At 47.2% G+C, this 19,881-nt stretch overlaps 3 protein-coding genes across 7 annotated transcripts in view; 2 read left to right on the top strand and 1 right to left on the bottom strand.

Moving 5' to 3' along the window:
* The first annotated feature begins 148 nt into the window (after window positions 1-148).
* Window positions 149-7,078, top strand: LOC144178270 (uncharacterized). Of its 2 annotated transcripts, none has more exons than XM_077706001.1 (4): window positions 149-220; window positions 714-845; window positions 1,015-1,102; window positions 3,850-7,078. In XM_077706001.1, exons 2-4 carry the CDS (start codon window positions 729-731, stop codon window positions 4,650-4,652), a joined length of 1,008 nt encoding a protein of 335 aa, XP_077562127.1. In that variant the 5' UTR covers window positions 149-220; window positions 714-728; the 3' UTR covers window positions 4,653-7,078. The 2 variants fall into 2 exon arrangements, with proteins under 2 accessions (XP_077562127.1, XP_077562126.1); XM_077706000.1 differs by having other exon boundaries at window positions 165-354.
* Window positions 7,079-10,579: 3,501 nt separating this feature from the next.
* Window positions 10,580-12,383, bottom strand: Cct7 (chaperonin containing TCP1 subunit 7). Its single transcript, XM_077705993.1, has one exon. It carries the CDS (start codon window positions 12,226-12,228, stop codon window positions 10,621-10,623), a length of 1,608 nt encoding a protein of 535 aa, XP_077562119.1. The 5' UTR covers window positions 12,229-12,383; the 3' UTR covers window positions 10,580-10,620.
* Window positions 12,384-12,719: 336 nt separating this feature from the next.
* The window catches only part of Ppox (protoporphyrinogen oxidase), a 33,351-nt gene continuing 26,189 nt past the window's right edge, over window positions 12,720-19,881 (top strand). The window contains exons 1-3 of one of the 4 annotated variants that reach the window (XM_077705997.1): window positions 12,720-12,935; window positions 13,326-13,428; window positions 17,958-18,092. In XM_077705997.1, coding sequence (XP_077562123.1) covers window positions 13,339-13,428; window positions 17,958-18,092 — 225 coding nt within the window. In that variant the 5' untranslated portion in view covers window positions 12,720-12,935; window positions 13,326-13,338. Of the gene's footprint in view, window positions 13,002-13,027; window positions 13,258-13,325; window positions 13,429-17,957; window positions 18,093-19,881 lie in introns of those variants that run through there. The other 3 variants (XM_077705995.1, XM_077705994.1, XM_077705996.1) reach the window with 3 other exon arrangements.

The raw sequence follows: 19,881 nt of genomic DNA, 5'->3' as shown, positions 1-19,881 counted from the left end.
TCAATAATGACAAACTCTATCAACTTTATGGTCTAACCCATGTAAAAATTTAACTATTAATGTAAAGTTTGCTAAATATTGGGTTATTTGGCATTTTAAAACTGCAACAGACAAATTAAAAGTAAATTGTTTTACGACGCTTCCGGTGGTCGCTTTGTCACCGCACTTCCTCCGAAGCTACTCCGAAACTGCCGAAACCGCCGAAACGACTAAAGCAAAAGTACAGTTTCACTTCTCTGAAATACTCTGTACACTATTAAACGCTTCTTTGTTGGTTTACGCTGGTTTCCGAACTGAAGCCTGGCGTAGATATTTCCCCAGTCTACTGACCCTACTTGTTCTGGAAGTTCAGTGGTATGTAGATCAACTGAGGCGTTGTTAGAACCTGTGTTTGTAGTTAGCTCTCATGGGCCAGGGACGGAATCGTCGTGGGGGGCTTGAATGAAGCCGCATAAAGGCGGTAGAGCAGCAAAACATTTTGGCGGGCTTGTTAGTCCATGACATAATAGGATTCGGGTGAAAAAGGGCAAAGCAGGCGCACCACAGGACCTGTCATCAGCGCGTCCTGTTGCGCTGCCCTTCTCTTTGTCCGCTTGTTTGCAAGCTTCGTGGCCGCCGGGCCCGCTAGTATCCCTTCGTGTGCAGACCTCGATTTTTTTGTTTTCTTTCTTGACAGCAGCCTCTCGAACAAAGGCTTCGTTTCTTTGTTGCAGACTCCGAGACGTGCCATGAACTCGCTGGAGGTGAACCGTCAACGACATCTGGCTTTTGTTTCTCTTTCTTTGGGATTCCTGGTGATCTGGACAGCCGTCTTGGCTGGTGTGCTGATATCAAAGACACTGAAGGTTTGTGCGCGTTGGTCTCAGCTGGTCCCAGCTGGTCCCAGGTCGGACCAGCTAAGACCACCTGGGCCCAGCTGGGAATTTAACCATAAATAAGCTGGGACCAGCTACCGTTTTCTCTTGGGCTGTGATGCGCGTACTTTCTCATAGCGCCTTTCCCGGCCTCTTTCAGGATGACGCTGCTTCAAAGGCGACACTAAGGGCGCTCAAAATGCACGAAGATATCGCCAAGGTTACCTTTGCCTTGGGCCACGAAATGGGTGAGGCAGTGCTTCTTATTAGAATGTGTCATCTGTATCAGCTCCGTGAAGCGATCGTATTTCCTCGATTTGAAAAGCTTAGTTCATATATTCTAGAGTTAAAATACAGTAATTCATACTTTGCTATGTTTCAGCCTAGTCCACATTTGCAAGTTCCAACACAATTAGCTCTTGTTACTGCAATATCGGCTTATGGCTGAGGCTATACGTGTGACGTTGTGTAATCCTACCTGAAGCATTTGCATTGCATCAGATTTTGTCACCTGTGCGAAAGCTTGCTCGTTCTACTTTGTCGATCAGCTGATTTAAATTCTATTCGTCAGCGTTTGCTTTAGTGTGTCCTTCACCAGATAAACATGAAGGCGTGGCAGGCCAGAGCAGAGCCTTCATGCTTTCCCAGAGCCAGTGCAGACAAAAGTACAATAGCACGCACTGGCACACTGGTAGTCAAGTTACGCAAAGCTTGCTGCTAATAGTTATCGCTCCAACAGCTTCGATAGCAAAATTCCGTTCTAGCTCCAGATCGTTCTCGTTGCTATCAGAATCGTTTCATTTGCTTGCACATAGTGGAACTGAACTCATAATTGAGTCTAAAACACACTTCTACCAGGCAGTGGAACATTTAAGATGTCAGAGAAACTTAAAGCCAAAGCAATGAGTTGCCAACTATGCCTCCCATAAAAGACTCAGTTAACCTATCGCATGCATTGTACAGTATTGCAGACAGTTATAGCTTTGGTGTGTTGCTCCCTGGTTGGTGAATGTCGGTGCATTATTTGCGACAGCAGATTACAGCCTCAATTGCTGTTCCCTCTCAACCATAGGCATTCCCAAGACGAGTGCCTAGTTTGCACGTTTGCTTACAAACACAAAGCTTACATACGTGGCTTATGCTGAATGGTCTAAAACTGCCCTTCAAGACTCCACGTTAGAGCAGAGGAGTGTTTTGTGTGAACATCTATATTGAAGCCGCATGGCTCGACACATTGTATAAAGCAAACCCAAGGGTGAATGCTGGATTTCTCGAGTGCAAGGGTTGCTGCTGAGCCGACAGTCTCAAGCCAGCTGAGCTGAGCTAGTGTTGCTTGAAAGGAGCATCAGTGGAACAGAGGGCAACCAAAAACAGTGGCACCTGTTGTGTCGCTTTTTGTCTGATGGGGATGGATAGTTGCTTGTTTCATGGTGACCGAGTGTCTCTTCTCTTTTGCTGAAACCTTTTCTATTGATGCCTAGCCTAAATGTTTTAAGAGACTGCTCTTTTTTATTTAGGTTTTCATTTTCTTTGTTAGTTCCAAATGATCTCGGCTGGAGATGTCTTGAAATGTAGAGGAACGCTGTATGACACAAAGACATACAATGAAAAGGAAGAACGAGGACTGACAGAATGTTGTGCTTCACCCCGTCAATCCTCATTATTCCTTTGTGTCACGCATTTTTGGGTCGCACGGCGCTGTTTTATATTTCAAGATTCCAACTAGCCCACTTCCAAGCTTTGTTGGCCAGGAAGTTTAATTTGGACCTCCAGTTGCCTACTTAGTGGGAGATAGCCAGCAGCTTTATTTATGGAAGCTGAGTACATTCAGATTATTTTCATCCCATTAAAACAACGTTTGTAGTTTCAAAACAGCATGCATCTCTGGACCAGCATTTATGAGACGTTTGAGGTAGCACTTAATTTGAATGTTCTTTCTGCACAGTCTGAATTTGCCACCAGTTAGAGCAAAAGAATGGGTGCTCCCACTGGAACTTACTCTAAAAATTCTGTTTCCAAACTATTTCCACACTATCATTTCCAAACTGTTTTCAAACTATTTCGCAGCTCCTCTTGCATGTGCGTTCAAGTTTAACTGTGTTCCAAGATTTTAATTCGGGCTCTGATTAAGTGTAGGTCTAAATTTTCCTTCTCCTGATCAATTTACTTTTTTTTGTTTATTTCAGATGTGCCAAGTTTATAGAAGTCTTTTCACATAAGTATTTGTTCTTTGTGTCATTCCGAGGGTTAATGAATAGAGCTAGATTTGGACGTGTCAGAATTGGTTGTACACCAAGGTGGCCTTTGGAGCCTTTTCATAAGCCACGTAGTACATGCACAGCCTTTATGGAGTCTCTGGGAACTGCAGCTAGAAAGGAAACATTAGGATTTTGATGAGGTGTACAGCCATGATTGCTTTATTTCTGTTATTGAATGTATATTTATTGTGCCCTCTGGTTTTAAGATTTTGTGGCAGGGCATTTATGGGCACTTTCTGCTGATTCTGACTGCTGGTGGTTGCAAGCTTTCGTTGAGAAGGGGTGTACTTCTGGTATTTGGCCAGTACCCCATGAGAGTTGTGCCATTGGTGAGTTGTAGTTGTGGGCGACAGCGCCATTGTCCTAACGCCCCATCAAAGATGATGATGATGTGCTGCTTCACTGTTCTAAGCATTGTGCAGTGTGTCCGAAATGGAACTTCCAGTGTGAATTCTTTGCATAAGCTGAAAGTTGTGGCTTAGTTGCACATTTGATTCATAACTGGGAGGATTGATACCCGATGGGCTGGGGGTATCTATCTTTTTTCAAATGCAAGAGTCGGTAGAGGTTACACCGGCCATCTATCAGCACAGCAGCTCTATGAATGGCAAGCATTTAAAGGAACTTCCTGAAAATGGGCCACGGTAAGGGAAGGGGCAAAGCACCATCGAGTTTACTTCCAAATACTGTTAGTGCACTGCCCATTCGGGTTGCCTTCTCCAAATCTGTCCGTGCAGTTTCCACGGTTGACTGGTTGCTCTCGGACGGATCCCCCGGCGAGTCGAGTGCCGACGAGCGTGGCCTGGCCCTGACTTGGCGCGTGACCGACGATGTGCTCAAATCCGCACCGGCTGACCCAGGAACGACGGCCCGGCTGATCATCTTCCGCCAGACAGTCAGGCGGAACGCAACATCTCCCGCCGACACCTGCAGCCTGTACCTGTCGCTGTGCGACGCGCTGCTGCTCCTGCTGCCCCGCTCGCCAGAGGAGCCCTCAGAGGCGCTCGCGCACGCGCTCTTTGTGCGCGGCATGTCCCTGCGGATGGCGCAGCTGGCACTGGGCACTGCATACGTGCGGTCCGCGGCCGGTGCCAACGTTACCGAGTACGCGGGGCTCGCCGCCGTCAGCCGGGAGCTGTTGGGGACGGCGTTCCAGTTGGGGCCCCGCGCGCGGGCCCGTTGGGCGCAGCTGCAAGAGCGCCGGCCGGGCACCGCGTTGGACGAGTTGGCCGAAGACATGGTGGCAGGAGGGGCTCGCCGAGCCGCGCTGGCGCCAGCCTTCCTGGAGGAAGTGCGGCAGCAGCTGGCGCTGCTGTTGATGGCACGCGAGGTGCTCGCCGGCAGCCTGCAGGCCTGGGCACAGAGGGGCGACCGGGGGGCACGCGCCGCCCTCGCCTTCCACTGCTCCATCGCAGGGGTGGCTTTGGTGGCCGTGCTGCTCTGCCTCATAGTGGTCGCCTGCTCCCTCCGCGGACAGCGCCACCGGGCTGACCGGGCGCCCATTGTGGGACCGCCCGAGAAGTCGCACTGCTACATGTAACGCCACCGGCTCGGCCGACTGGCTCGCACGTCAGGCTGGACGTGTTTGTCGGCGTGCGAACGTGTTCAGCTGACCCGTATCTTTTGGTCACAGGTGTTGGCATTTCCAAGAGGTTTTTTTTTTTTTTTTTTTATTTTACAGAATTAGCGTTACGAAAATGAAGAACTGATTGTGTTGGCATCTTCAGGAGGCTTTTATTTTATGAAATTAGTGTTACGAAAACGAAGAACTGATTGCATGTTAATTCCTGGCATTTTTCTTTTGCGATTTTAAACGCAGAGCTTGTTGGTTATAACATCTTCTAGAGGCTTCGTTTTAAGGAATTAGTGTTACAAGAACGAAAGAAAATGAGGGCATATTAATCTCGCATATTATTGTCTATTAGTCTTAATTTTCCCTTCGTGCCCCTTCCTCCCGCCCTTCAGCATTTTGCCGTATCTTCTTAGCAGCAACCTCAAAATAATGACAGTGAGTTGACGTGTTAGGTTTGCGGGGGTTGATATAGGTTTGTTGGGGTCATAATATTTGCTAGATCTCGCATACCGTCCCCATTTTGAGCAGGCCCATTCAATCTGATCCCCTTCCTTCACTTTAAATTAGTATAGTGGCTGTGACTCGTCAGCCAGTGTTCGTCACCTAGCTTTTTTACAATTCCATGTGAATCTCTTGGCCTCACGTGCATGTCCAGGAATCTTGTGCTGGCTGTAAATGCAAAGTAATTCAGTGACAGGGTTTTCCCCATTTCCGCCAGCAATGGGGAGAAAAAGCTCACATTCCGAACGAGGACCGTCCAGAAATGCGCCGTTTGAAATCGAGAATCTGCTTCAGTGCCCAGCGTGCAAAACTTTTGTATTTGCGAAACTTAATCAGAAATTATTTTTATGCAAGTGCCCTTGAAATGTTTACTTACAAAATGTACTTCCTGAATTCATGGTATTGCCACTTTTTTTTTCTATATATGACAACCTCTTTATCATCTCTGGAGGCTGCACAAGATTTTGGGTTTGCAAATTTTATTGTAGCTATGAAAACGTTTTGAAGACTGATGTTGTTGAAAAGGGCATCCAGTCATCTACATATTAGTGTGCTGCGTTATATGGTGACTAAATATTTTCTGCAAACAAATTTTTTGTACCCCTGAAAAACGGTTTCCCCGTGGTAGCAGAAGAGTCAACTTTTTTGCTAGAAATAGCATGCTGTACTTAATGGAATCACAGATGAGCTTCTTTCATTGACTAATTTAATTCATTTTCGATGTTAGTAAGTCTGGAGAGAGAAATTGCAACAACTTATTGTAGTGTTGCAAATACATTTTGAAGAAGTACTATGGAAAGTTTACTTTGCTTCTGTATGTTGTGGCAGCATCGAAGATTCATTTTTGAAGCTGTCAGGTATCTATTAATATATCTATTTTTACGTACCATTACTAGCCTAATATATATTGTTCTCACATACGTCTGTTCCCTCCTAATATTTCTGAACTTCAATGAGACCGTGAAGTTTTACATGGCAGGCGTGCATATATATATATATATATCGTACGTTATACATATCTCACAAATAGCACTAACACTTTCATACTTGTTCTGTAAACTGTTTGGGCAAAAATAGTCTGTGTGTAGTAACACCTCCTAGCTGCTGTGTTCACTGCAAGAGGAATCAACACCACAAACTATCCGATTGCAGAAATATGCCAATTAGCATGGTTTACTACCCCTTAATAATATCACTTGGAGCAAATTTAAGCTTTTGAAAAAAGCTTGCACACGCAACACTTCAAGTTGAATGCACAAATAATGTGACGGGCATTCTGGAAGCAGCATTGTGTTGAGAGTTTCCTGATGCCCTCAAGCTCGTAGACATATCCAAGATAGATGCAGGTACATTGAACCTTGCACTCGAATCTCGGCTATTTTATGCAAGGTAACCTCTCAACAGTGCCTGTATCGCAACATATTTATGCACATTCCATTCTCAAAGTTGTCAACGAGGCCTTGTTACGTCGTTACCCCGAGGTCGTCGCGTCTTATCCAGTGTCAGAAGAGAGGCAGCTTCTCCCGTGTTTACTTGTTTGTATCCCCTATTTATTACTGTTCTCTGTGTGGCATGTTATACGTGACTGTACTCTACAGGTGTGGTGTATGGGTTATTTATTTCCGTCTACCCCTCATGTTGAGCACTGCCCGCCCCAAGTGCCTGGAAGCGTCGCACTTTACGGTCGCTCGTGCTGGAATGCCCCCACTGTTCGCTTTCCGTCGTTTCACACCCGGTCACATTGTTGTTCAAGACGGTGTGTGTTGTGGTTACCTGGCCTCGCGTGGTTGGTAGGAGACCTTGCCATGAGAAAAGTGTTTCACTTTCCCTCTGTTCAAGTGTTTGTATGTCCCTTGAGCAGATGGTTAGAATAAAAGGGCATTTTACTGGTGTGCATGTTTCTTTCTTCTCACCCTCTGCACGAGGCAGCACAACCCTGGGAGACCATTTTGTGGGTGGCTTCTTTTTTCAGGCCAGACCCAAAATGGTTGTGCTGTACGTTTCTGGCATAACTTGTGAGTTGATAATTGTAGTCATTTGTGCATGTGAAGGATTTTCTGTGTACGACCTTTGTTAAGGTTTCTCCTCATCGCTTTTACTCCCCCCATAAAATCCTGCCCCCCTCCGTCTAATGGCAGCGATGGTTGGACGCGAAGCCTTCTTGTGACGGATCGTCGTCGTCTTTACACGGTGGGGTGCAGGATTTTTCCAGAACAGAACCAGCTCAAAGAAAGAATTACGAAATTTTCCGCATGAAGGTATCCGAGTAAAGCAGCCTCAACTAAAGATGGATCCATTAAGAATACTATACTGGCTGGTAGTTGGTTCGAATCATTTATTGATAGGAAGAGGGGAGATGACTTAATTTTTCGGTGCGGGCAAAAACTGGTGATACCCTCTGTGCATAATCAGTTCTTAATAAGAATTGTGATGTGATGGAAAAATATGTTCTCAAGAAAACAGCAACTGGTTGTAATGCAGTAAAAATAATCAAGTTGAAATAATTTACACTGAAGGTTCAGATTTAGGAGACTAAAGGAATTTTTAAGGATGGATATGCTTTGGGCTCGGGAGTACGAATGCAAAATAAACCTTGCGGCCTCGTTCTGGACTGCCTCAAGCAGGGGTTAGACAAATTGGCTTAGTGGGAGTTCGAAATAAGTGATGCGTATTCTAGAAAAGACCCGATCAAGTCTAGTGTCAGATGTAGCGAAACATAAACTACAGTTTCGAAAACCTAATTTTTTCAGAGCCCTGTTTGTAAGGTATTCTATACAAGTTTGCCATGGCAGATCAGACGGTACACCCGCCGCAGTGGCTGAGTGGCGAAGGCATTGTGCTGCTGAGCCCAAGAATGCGGGTTCAATTCCTGGCTGCGGCAGCCGCTTTTCTGATGGAGGCGAAAAGCAAAAATGCCCATGTGTTTGAGATTACAGCGCACGTTAAAGGACCCCAGGTGGTCAAAATTAATATGGAGCCCTCCACTACGGCGCACCTCACAACCTCTGTAAGATCAGGTGTTAAAAATGTATCCATGTATTTGAATTTCCTTACATTCTCATGAACAGTATCATTTACTGTATAAGCATTAATGGGTCACTTAAATTCACTCACATCGCTCTACAAATAGTAAAACCAGAGAGAAGTGAAATGCACTCCGGCGCCTCGGCTTCGACTGGCTGTCTCGCTCGGGTAGTCAGTCACATTGAGCTGGGTATGCGGGTCCTGACTGCCCAGGGAAGCACTGCTTCAAAGAACGATTGAAGAGAGGTCGGAGGCAAACCTGGGGTGTGTTGGATTGCCCGTGTTCCAGAAAGCATAGAAAACATCATGTGTTTGGTTTGTTCAGTACTTACCTGCATTTGCCATATATCGCACCACTCAATGAGCTTAGGTCATCTTTTGAAGTCTTACCATCTGGTGTTACTAATTTTTTGACCAACAATGGCAACGTGTATTGGCAATGTGTCTGGTGTTACTAATTTTTTGACCAACAATGGCAACGTGTATTGGCAATGTGTATGGGTGCTGGGTACAAATTCATAAATGGGCTTCCTCGATTTATCAGTCCTGGATAGTCTGTAGATTGCCTTCGGACCAAGGGTCCCTGGGGAACAAATGGGGAAATGAAGTGCCGGATCATGTACTTGGCAGTCCACAGACAGCCTGGCACTGATAATCAAATCCTGCTGACCAAACTCTAGCACAGAATGCTCTCAGTAGATGAAGCATGTCATTTCTGCAATGGCATGGCCATGGGAACTGTGCTTGTTTCAGACTTTGAACCTCGCACTTTGGTAAACATCTAACTAGAATTGAGCAACTAGAGTTTAACTGACCTTTCCATGCTCCAATAAAAGGCGTGACCAGAGTTCCTTTGGACTTTGACTGCACGTGGCCAGAGTAAAGAAAGAGTGGGAGAACATTTCAACGAGTGCAATAGTGGGAGTGGAACCCTTGTCACGAATCTGTGTTGCTCTGGCCGTCTGCCCGGGTCACTAAAAGAGTCTGGTCACCACTCCAGTTGACAACTGGTCAATAGTGTCTCCTACAGCACAGGAGAGGAAAGGATGGTATGGCTGGGTTGTTGCACACTCCAGAATTATACGTTTCGTCCGCTACTAGTAGTGGAAAAAAATTTGTACTGTGCTGGGCAAAATAAATAGCTGGAGTGTGATTGCCTGACTTTTTGTTGCTTGCATATAGGAATGTGAAAGCCAAGCATCACTGCGCTTCTGGTTACACAGTTCCCTGTTCAGCACTCGCAGTGTACTAGCACAAACGCCTCGCATGCTAAGCAGCAACCAGCATATGCGACTGCTGAGCAACAGCATCAAAGCACCACTGCACCCCTCCACTGTCCCCTTTTCAAGGCCGCGTTACCTTTAGTGTTTGGCGATACACACTCGCCTTAAAGATTAGCATAAGCAAACAAACAGTATGATAGAACATAAACGACACGGGCAACACTACTACGTGCCGGTGAGTAGACATTGCAAGGGTGATGTTAGGCATTGCCCAAAACGCGAGAAAGCTGACCAATGATTTAGCTCTTGGCTTCACAACAGCTAAACACAACTAAAAACAGCAGGACTCGGAATTCATAATAGGCACATAGAAGAGGCAGCAAATTTTGTAGGGCGGTTTTGAATTTCTTGACGTTTGTAAATCGGCAATACTTGGCTTATGTATCTTTGACCAAGTAATGTCATAGTTGCACAATTCTACTCCCCGAAAGTGTGTTTTAACACAATTCTTTTTTTTTAACTTCCCCAGACAGTCAAATTACTCTACGGTGATAAACAAGCTAACAGCGACACCAATGTAGGTAGAAATAAACTTCTGCTACCCCTGCAAGGAATGCCAATAAAGATAAAAATTAAGTTTTGCGCACCTCTGTTGCAATCACGTGGCAAAACTGAAACCACGAAAGGGCGCTGACTCAGACTGTGTGACGCACTGAAGCTAGACAGTTCTGTTTATCTCCGCAAGAAGGTAGCATAACAAATTTCAAAATGTGTCTGTAGGTGGCAGCACCTCCCAGTGTGCATGCATCATCGTTACAAGTTTCAAATGAACGGTTGAAACCGTACCTGTGGAGCAAAGACCTCGCAGGAAGTAAAACTGACGCTATACATATACGGGGAAAAACCTCAAAGGGTTAAGAGACATTCTTTCAACAGCTATCCAGCGTAGTCTCTGTCTCGCACCTGGAGTATTTCCTGCAGTAGCGGAACAATAATACTGAAGCATTAGTGCTTTTTGCTCTTTGATGGCTTTGCACGAGAAAAACAGAATCATCAACATACGAGTACGAGGTAAGTTCTAAACACAGTTACCAGCCCGCTTATTGATTTGAAATGCCTGCTAGTTGCACAACTGCTCTGGAAACATAAGTTAACATGTTTTTATTGACAGATGAAGTACAGAGTCCTCAGAAGGGCCGGCCGCGGCCTTCGTCATCGCCGCCACCAGACTTAGGGGCCTTGATTGTCTCGTCCACCGAGAGAACCAGGCAGGCCGCTTCGGTGGCCGCCACCAGGGCGTTGATCTTGACCACAGCAGGCTCCCAGACACAGGCCTTGAGGTTGTCCACGACATCCCCCGCCTGGACATCCACGCCGGCCCAAATCTCCCCGGTTGCGTGCCGCTGTCGCAGTTTGTTGAGCAGCGTGGTGGCGTCGAGCCCGGCGTTGTCGCACAGCTGGCGCGGGATCACCTCGAGCGCCTTGGCCACGGCCGCCACGAGCAGCTGCTCCTTTCCAGCAACGGAGCGCGAGTGGTCTCGCAAGTGCTTGGACAGCTCCATCTCGATGGCGCCGCCACCGGCCACCACAGCGTCGTTCTTGAGCGCGCGGCGGACAATCATGATGGCGTCGTGCAGGGACCTCTCGGTCTCCTCGATGAACTGCTCGGCGCCGCCACGCAGGATCAGCGTGACCGTGCGCGTCTGCGGGCAGCCCGTGAACAGGTTGTAGCGCTCGCCGCCGATCTGGATCTCCTCGAGCAGCGCGCAGCTTCCCAGGTTGGACTCTTGCAGGTCGAACACGGTGGACAAGATGGCACCGCCGCAGGCCTTGGCCGTCCGACGCAGATCCTCGTCCGCCACACGGCCCGCGCAGAACATGTCCCTGTCGGCGAAGAACTGCGTGGCCACGTCCCCGATGGGCAGCTTGGACAGGACGACCCGCGCCCCGCTCTCGTGTATCTTGCGCAGCTTCTCGTACAGCACTTCCCACTCGGCGTCCACGACGTTCTGGTACTCCTGGACGCTCTGGACGCGCACCTCGGCGTTGTCCCGCTCGGCCTTCAGCTCCAGCTCGACGTTGAGCAGCGCAATCTTGGGGTTCTCGTACTTCTTGGGCTGCATCTCGAAGCCGGCGTACGAGAAGGTCTTCTTGAAAGCGACGCCCGACACCAGCAGCGAGTCTTCCATCGCACCTCCCTGCACCTTCTTAATGCCGATCATGTTCAGCGGCAGCAGCTCGTCCAGCTGCATCACGGCATCGACCACCATGCGGGCGAAGAACTCTTTCTGGCCGGCGATCAGCTTGGAACTGAGCGTTGTCATGGCGCAGCGCTCGAGCAGCTCGCGTTGTTCTGCGCCCTTCTGCACGGTGACGGCGATCTGACGGACCTTGGCCACTGCGAGCTCGGCTGCCTTTCGCAGACTGCGAATAATCACCTGTGGATGAATGCCTTCTTCGACGTACGGCTTGCACTGCTTGAGGAACTCGCTGGCGAGGAGGACCACCGTGGTTGTGCCGTCGCCCACCTCGGCGTCCTGAGACTTGGCGATGTCTGTCAGGGTCTTCGCGGCCGGATGAACGATGTCGAGCTGCTTCATGATGGTAGCGCCGTCGTTGGAAATTGTCGTTTTTCCCGAGCTGTCCACAATGAGCTTGTCCATTCCACGAGGACCAAGCGTAGTCCTAACGGCGTCGGCAATAACTTGACAGGCATTGATGTTGCTGATCACCTGCGATTTCCCTTGGGAGTTTTCTGTGCCTTCTTTCAGAAGAATGATCGGAGCCTGCATCATTGCGCTCGTTCTTTTCGCACAAAGGTTCTATCAGCGCAAACAAAACTAGGCGGCGTCAAAAGTCACGCTACCCACGCCGGCACGATGAATAAAACGCGAGAAAGTTCGACAACTCGGCGCATGCGCAACGCTAACCCGCCGCACAATGCCTGCTACGGGGCACTGCCGCTCCTTTTCTCTCTCTCCCTTGATTTCAGCAACGGGTCAGTGGTTAGCGCTTCTTGCGGTAGAAAGTTATACTCATATATTAACAAGGATTGTAATCAAAACATGTGTCAAAACTTACAAAAAAAATTGAATTATTTTAAACGACACAAAAATAAGCTATGCAGTTTTAAACTAAATTTTGAACTACCTTTTGTTTCTTTGTTTTTTAAGGTTTATTAGGCGTATGGTAGCGCCCTCTTTTGACTTAAATACCTAACTTCTCGTTGTACTCCAGCAAGACAGGCATAAAAGTAGCAGAGGCAATGCTTTGCGGTTTTTCCTCTAAATATGGGCATAAGCCGCATAAACGGGGCACAGTTCCAGTCCCACGCATCCTGTGAAAAACACTAGAACGCCTAAATTGCAGTGTTATTGATAAAATCAATTAATAAGCCACGCAATAAACTTTTGATCGTACAATAATAAACATTAATTCTTATTAATTATAGCAAGATTTTTTTCAAGCAAAACAAAAGCGAAAGAAAAGTACAGGCCCCATTGTGAGCAGCATGACCGTATGCACGTAACTCCGCGCACGTGCTGTGCTTGTGTGAGTAATATAGTTAGTGAGTAAAGCCGTCCCTACACTGTTGTAAATGTGCTTTGCGAGCAGTGCAGTAGGAACAGTTGTGTGGGTGTAGTCTCGGGGGCGGCTTGGGGCTAGCACGTGCGCACAGCATGTGGGGGTAGCGTTTTGGCATTGAACGAACTCTCTTGCCGGCTGTGTACAACTTCACTTTGCTTGCAAAATGTTCCAGCCGATCGTGTGCTTTGTTTCTGTCAGCCTTTTGTGTGTGAGCCATGTACTGCGAATGGCGACTGGTAAATGCCGGTTAAAACGCAGTGCACGATGAATTGTAATACACACTTTCGTTTCGTTTTCATCCCAGGAAAGGTGACGGAATGGCAACAGTCGCCGTTCTGGGTGGTGGCATCAGTGGCCTCGCCACGGCCTACTACCTCGGAACTCTTGGGAAAGAAGCCGTTAAAAAAGTGAGACATGCTCCCTCCGCTAACAGCCGTCACAGCCAAAAATTACAGCACACGAGAAAGTTCATCCCTCTATTTATAAAGTCTTGGAAAAGTATACATCAACGTACCCCACGCCAGCAGTGCACATGTGTCCGCTTACTGTTCAGTTACTTCTACGTTTAAGATTGCGTGTTTCCAAAGCATTTGCGCTGTGCTGCACTTCTTTGTTGACTTACATTGATTCTGTAGTAAGCCAGAGCTTAATACGCAACAATGTACTAGTCTAATATTTATCCTTGCATAGCATAGTGCCTCCTCCTGAATTCTTGATTGAACCATAGTACTTATGCACATACCAGCATTGTTCTTCCACTTTTCTCTGAGTTACAGGACATAACCAGCCAAGTGCAGGCTGTGGTGGCAATGAGTATGGGACAACGTACACCAATCTGGGGTGAAACAAGCTCATAGTAATGGCATTTGGTTCAGCATTCGCCTCAGGCGTGTGGTTTTTAACAGCGAAGCTCTTAAGCAAATTGTAATTTTCCATGTCCGCAATTAAAAATACCAAGAAAATCCCGAGCATACCCACTTAAGGAGATTGGCCAAAACAACATACCCACGTAGGGAGACCAGCGTTTGCCGTAATCATAGTAACACTTGCTCGGAATGAGAAAGACACGTCATAGCGTATGCTACGCCAAGGCGATGTCCAAGGATTGTCACTTCCAAAAAAATAAAGGAAGCTCATACATGTAAAGGTTGTTGTGGGAGCGGAGAAGAAGTAAATTGGCTGTAATCGTGCACTTAAACTGTCGTGATGGTCGTGAAGGTTGCATACAGCTTCACCACTTTCAAGTCTTACACATTAGTGTGAGCTTCCTTCATTTTTTTTTTTTTGCTTCTGCTATGGTTCCACACAGACATTGGCGCCTTGACAGTGGGGATTTGCATTGAAACCTGCAAGTTCAGGCATCTGGAATATAGGGAAACCAAGACTGCGGTGGGGACTGATTATTAAAACATCCTGTTGCCACAGTCTTCCATCCACAATGCCCTGCACCTACAGCTGACACATAAATTTTTGTTTGGTTATATGAATGCCCCTTAATTTTTTTTTTTTTTTTAACTTGCGATTTATTGTAGCTCAAGTGACTGCCTGACCACTTGCATCTCAAATCCTCCATGGCCGCTCCCAATTTACTCACCATTGTCATACTTTTTATGGGTCCGTTTGGTCCCACCACTATCCTTGAAAATGCTGTGGAACAAACAAAACCTGAATTTCTGAAAGATGGTAAGAAAACTCCATTTCTCCCGGGTTTGCAACTTTTAAAGCAGCGCCTTTATAATGCACCTTAAACAAGGGACTCTAAAAATAGGTGCATGCACAAGCAGTGTGATCCACATGTTCTTGCTTCTAGATAAAAGGAATCGAGAAATTTTGAGTTTCAGGCATTTCCAATCAGTGCTCAACACAGGGGCATCAAACAAATTTGCAACTTAAATGGACATGTGATTAGGGCATGTACATGCATAACCAGAATTGGGAGGCACCCGCCGTGGTGGCTCAGTGGCTAAGGCGTTCTGCTGCTGAGCACGAGGTCGCAGGTTCAATTCCCGGCTGCGGTGGCCGCTTTTCTGGTGGAGGCGAAAAGCAAAACGCCCGTGTGTTCGAGATTTCGGCGCATGTTAAAGATCCCCAGGTGGTCAAAATTAATCCGGAGCCCTCCACTACGGCGCGCCTCATCGCCTGTGTTGCGTCGGCGTGTTAAACCCTACAATCAATCAATCAAGAATTGGGAGGCACCTCACATTCACAAGGCCCATGAAATACGTGCAGAAGGTTGCCATTCATTGACATAGATGTGATCGAGACAAATTTTCTTTAAGGGGAGTGGCACAGCAACCACAGTTATGCACAAGTTAGGTAAGTAAAATGGGAACCGTATGACTTTTCTATGCCTGTAATAAGTTTGGGATGTGCGATTCTTAGCTAAAGACTTGGTAATGTCTGGCATTTTGTAAAGATATAAAGGCATTTGTGAAGATTGCATGTGTCCTAGCGGACAGCCAGTGATTGCCTACACAACTGCTTTTAGTTCCTATTCTTCTTAGTGGTTCCTAACAGATATTGAAAGGAGGGTAGGGTGTAGCTGACAAGTGTCTCCCCCCTTAGGAGTACTCCTTGGTGAGGGCAGTGGAAGCAGGTACTAAAATGGGGAAGGACTCCACAGGGGCCAAGTCTGATGTGCCCTACACGCCTCAGAAAACCGTTTGTCTTCATGCTGCATCCAGGACGTGATGTGTGGCAAAGCTGCAGAGATGAGCTCGAGGTGATTTGAAGCCCCATGCGGTTTGCCGAGCAGAGCCTCCTGCAAGTGGAGTGCAGGATGCCGAGATGTGCGCTGAGAGTGCAAAAGAGCCCCCTTAAATTAAAAGAGGCTTCTGTTAGTTTATACACGGAGTGAATGGTTGCATTTAGTAGCTTTGGCAGAATGCTTTTGACACTAGTACGGATTCTTGGGCAAGCTGGTGTGGCAATTTTGACGAATTCATAGCGCAAAGAAAGAGGACACATAACACAGCGCTAACTTCCAACTAATTTTATTTCACATGCACGCACATATAAGTATCCACAGCCTACCCGCAATCACTTCCCACTCTCACCGCCAATGATGACGTGTTGCAGCCATGCGCAGAAAAGTTGCCTCCTTATCTGACAAACTTAGTGACGGAACGCTCACACAGTACAACCCCGCTTTACTAATCCAATCTGCTTCTACTATTTCTCTTACATTTTGTTCCTTATGTTTCGAACGTACCACACATTGCTCAAACTGTGGCATGCAGCCGCAGTCGTGGCAGTGAACAGACAAATGGCCATCCCTGTAATTGCTGACATTCTGTCTGTGCTCACCTAACCGGTTGTTAAGACATCGGCCGGTTTGGCCTATACAGTCGAGTCCACTTATAATGATACCGTTTATAACAATATATCGGATATAACGATGAACAACGATGGCACCTACCACTTTTGTATGCTTTCTATGGTATAATAAACCGCTTATTGCAATGATCCAGTGCCACGAAATCAGATATAGGGATTGAATCGTGTTATAGCGCGCGCCGAAAATGCGAGATGTCCCGGCTTTCCGCGCCGACCGCGCTGACAGCATGCGCCGCGATGCTCCTCGCATCCCGTCCACCCCTCGGAAAACAAGTCAACTGCGAAGCGCCTGACGATGAAGGTGTGCCGGAGTTGTGGTTGGTGCTTCACGAAGATGCGTTGGGTCTGGACGACTTTCCCCACGCAGACGATGTTGTGGAAACGTCCAAGTGCCTCAGTGATGAGGCGATCATTCTGCGTGAACGTGCTGCAGACAGCGGTGAGAGTGACCACTCCGACGACGTGGCTGAGCAGCATACGCAGGTAGTGTCATAGCAGGAGGCCCAACGGATGGTACAGTCTCTCCGGGACTTGGTTTTCGCTAAGGGCCTCCCGCTAAACTATGTGGAGCACCTAGATGCTCTTGAGAAATATGTGGGCCAGCTTCACTCGAAGCAACCAAAGCTGACAGACTATGGCTTTTCTGCAAACAGGTAGTTGCACTACCTAACTTGCATGCTGATAAAACGCTTTCATCTCTCATTTGGGTTTTTTTCTCAACCCGCTTATAACAATTATCGGTTATAACGATGGGATTTTCTCGGCACTTTGATATTGTTATAAGTGGACTAGACTGTATATCGCTTCCCGCATGAAAGGGGAACATCATACACCACACCGACTGCGCATTTGACACATGGCTTCCTATGTCCTTTTACACACCCAACCGGTGCTTCACGGAAGGGGTTAGTCAACTTGCAAATTTTGTTCAATTTGTTAGGTGCGGACAAAACAACCTTTACGTTCATCTGATTGGCAATCTTTTTTAGACGGTGAGACGTATTGTGCAAATATGGAATTACTACTACTTTTTTCCTTTCACCCTTCTGTAACCGGCCCTTCCCCTGTTCTAAATTCTTGAGGTTACTCTCAGCTACCGATACTAGAATGGCCACTGGATACCCAGCAGCGATCAAACGCTCCGTCTGCTCTTTGAAGCTACTCTCCATGGAATGGTGGCACGATTTTTCAAGAGAATTTTTAAAACACAGGTTAACTATGCCTCTTTTTGTGAGCTTAGAGTGAGCCAAATGAAAAGGCAACAGGCCCTTGTCTGCTCTCGGGTGATATGCCCAACATACATGTCACTCAGAGAGCATCAGTTTGATATCAAGGAACTGTAGCTTTTGACAGTTCATCTCCTGCATTTCTGCCAAAGTACTTCTGTTTCTTGCATGGGGTCTTGTCAGGTGTAAGCAGGAGTATCAATCTTGCTACGGGTTGTTCCAAAGAGCAGTTGCTGGGCTGCTGTCTGAAAATATGCGATATTCTTGGTCCCCCAGAGGCAGTCTACTTCATTGCTGTTTGAAGCCCTTTTGATTCTGTGTACTGTGGCTGTCTGGGGTCCCTGCAGAGCTGGTGTGGTGGTGTGCTGTTGCAGGTCATTCTCATCGAAAAAACAGGCCGGCTGGGTGGCTGGATCCGATCCACCACATTCCCCGATGGCACCGTCTACGAGCATGGGCCCAGTGCGCTGAAAGCTGGCGGGGACGCAGGCCGTAACGCTTTGCAGCTGGTGGGTGTGCTTTTCGGTGGCTCTTGGCGGCATGGCTGCTCTGGTCACAAGAGGGTGATGGAGGCTGGATTTTCGGGAGAGTTAAGTGGCCACCTTGATTGGATGGGTACAAATTTTAGACTTCTTTTGCTGCAAGTGGCGGATCATTCGTTCATGCTAAATTCTCACATGGGCAAGTGCAGCCTTTTACATTACAAATTCAGTAATAAAGGTTTTTTTTTTTCCCCTTAATTATAGTATGCTACACGTCCGTAGCAAGGGCCTCGGTTCTGAGTTGTGGTAGCCTTGGTGCTAAAGGCAGCATAAGAGGGTTCCTTGCTAGTCAACAGCTCTTGGCAAGTTTCTGTCAATATAGTCACAGGCCAGTGTTTAAAGGAGCCATGAAGAGAAAATACAACTTTGTTTAATTAGAAAGAGCGAGGATTCAGTATCTCACTCAGCTCCATTAGAGCCACAAAAGATGTTTTTTTAACAAAAAAAAGCAAGAAGTATTTCAAAACTTTCAAATTTTGCGCCACAGTGACGTGTTATGAGCAAGTATGACGTCATACGGGCCAACAATAAAACATAATTTTCAGTGCGTTAACTGCACGTTAGCATTCAAGTGATGCGGTCAAATGGAACTAGATGCCTCATTACAGACGTCCAGTCATGTGTCGTCGCGACAGGTTTCTTAGGCGGCCGCCAATCGCGCAAACAAGGTTCCGTGACGTCATAGAAAAGTTGCGGGAAATTGGCTAGGGGGTCGCGACTGCTTCAAACGTTTTCTTTAATATCTCCGTTATTTGTTCGAAGATTGCGATGATATTGGTATCATTGTTATCGGGACTAAGCAGTCTTTCTAATAAACCCAACTTGTATTTTGTCTTCATGGCTCCTTTAAACAGAGGGCCCCCTCCTTCATCCTGTATTGTTGGAGTGGTGCTAATTACCACACTTAGAAGAAGGATACACTTGCACACACTTAAATTCCCCATAAAGTGGAGGGGAATGCAGCTGCCCTGGTAGCTGAATTTATAGAACTTTGGATGTGTTATCCGAAAGTTGTGACTTAAGATGGTACCCAGGGTGCATGGTTTTCTCCACTTCTTTTATTTTCTAGTATTTCAACGTTCCCATTTTCATGCGAACAAAAGACGAATGCTTTCCTCTATGATGTCCTTTCCCTATGATGTCCTTATGAAGCTTTCCCTTCCCGGCTGCATTGCGAACTGGCGAAGCACTCTAGCTTTTTCATAGTATGGCCGACAAGAGCTTCCCATGCAATGGTTCACGAGAGTCCCAGTTCTTGCTACCGCCTGTACTGCCGCTTTAGTGCTCCCACAATCATATATAGTGGAGCCCTGATAATACGACTTCCAAGAGACCGTGCGAAAGCGTCGTGTGACCGGGGGTTCGTGTGACCAGGGCGTGGGTAAATGCCGGCTTAGTAGACAGGCTTACGTGACAGGTGGGCTGAGAACTTATTTAAGCTACTATATTTAGCGCGTTCTCCCTTGATGTGCGATCCTTTAGCTAAAATCTGGAGTTTAAAAAAGGGAAGATACGCCAATTTTGTGCCCCCTCCCCTTCACAGTGTGCGAGTTAGCCCGCCAGCTAAGCGCCACGAGCTATACAACCCCCTGTGCCGTCCGGCGCTATTTATAGCCTGCCAGCCCTGCGCTTTGTGCGCATGAGATAATGCCGTCGTGATCCAGCAACTTGAGAGGGGAAAAGGCGAGCGTAAAACTGCCAAGGCCAAGCGAAACAAAGGATAGTGCGAGACGGCCATGGAAAAAAGGCGGAAAAA

Source organism: Haemaphysalis longicornis, unplaced genomic scaffold (assembly GCF_048455015.1).
Source record: "Haemaphysalis longicornis isolate Haplotype H1 unplaced genomic scaffold, Haemaphysalis longicornis Haplotype H1 scaffold_4, whole genome shotgun sequence".
Classification (NCBI taxonomy): domain Eukaryota; kingdom Metazoa; phylum Arthropoda; class Arachnida; order Ixodida; family Ixodidae; genus Haemaphysalis; species Haemaphysalis longicornis.
Note: the sequence above shows the minus strand (reverse complement) of the source record. Positions and strands in the feature narration are given on the sequence as shown.

Coding starts and splice junctions, on each gene's coding strand:
- LOC144178270 (XM_077706001.1), top strand. CDS start 729: ATGAACTCGCTGGAGGTGAACCGTCAACGACATCTGGCTTTTGTTTCT. Junction 846..1,014: donor TGATATCAAAGACACTGAAG/GTTTGTGCGCGT, acceptor GGCCTCTTTCAG/GATGACGCTGCTTCAAAGGC. Junction 1,103..3,849: donor TGCCTTGGGCCACGAAATGG/GTGAGGCAGTGC, acceptor CTGTCCGTGCAG/TTTCCACGGTTGACTGGTTG.
- Cct7 (XM_077705993.1), bottom strand. CDS start 12,228: ATGATGCAGGCTCCGATCATTCTTCTGAAAGAAGGCACAGAAAACTCC.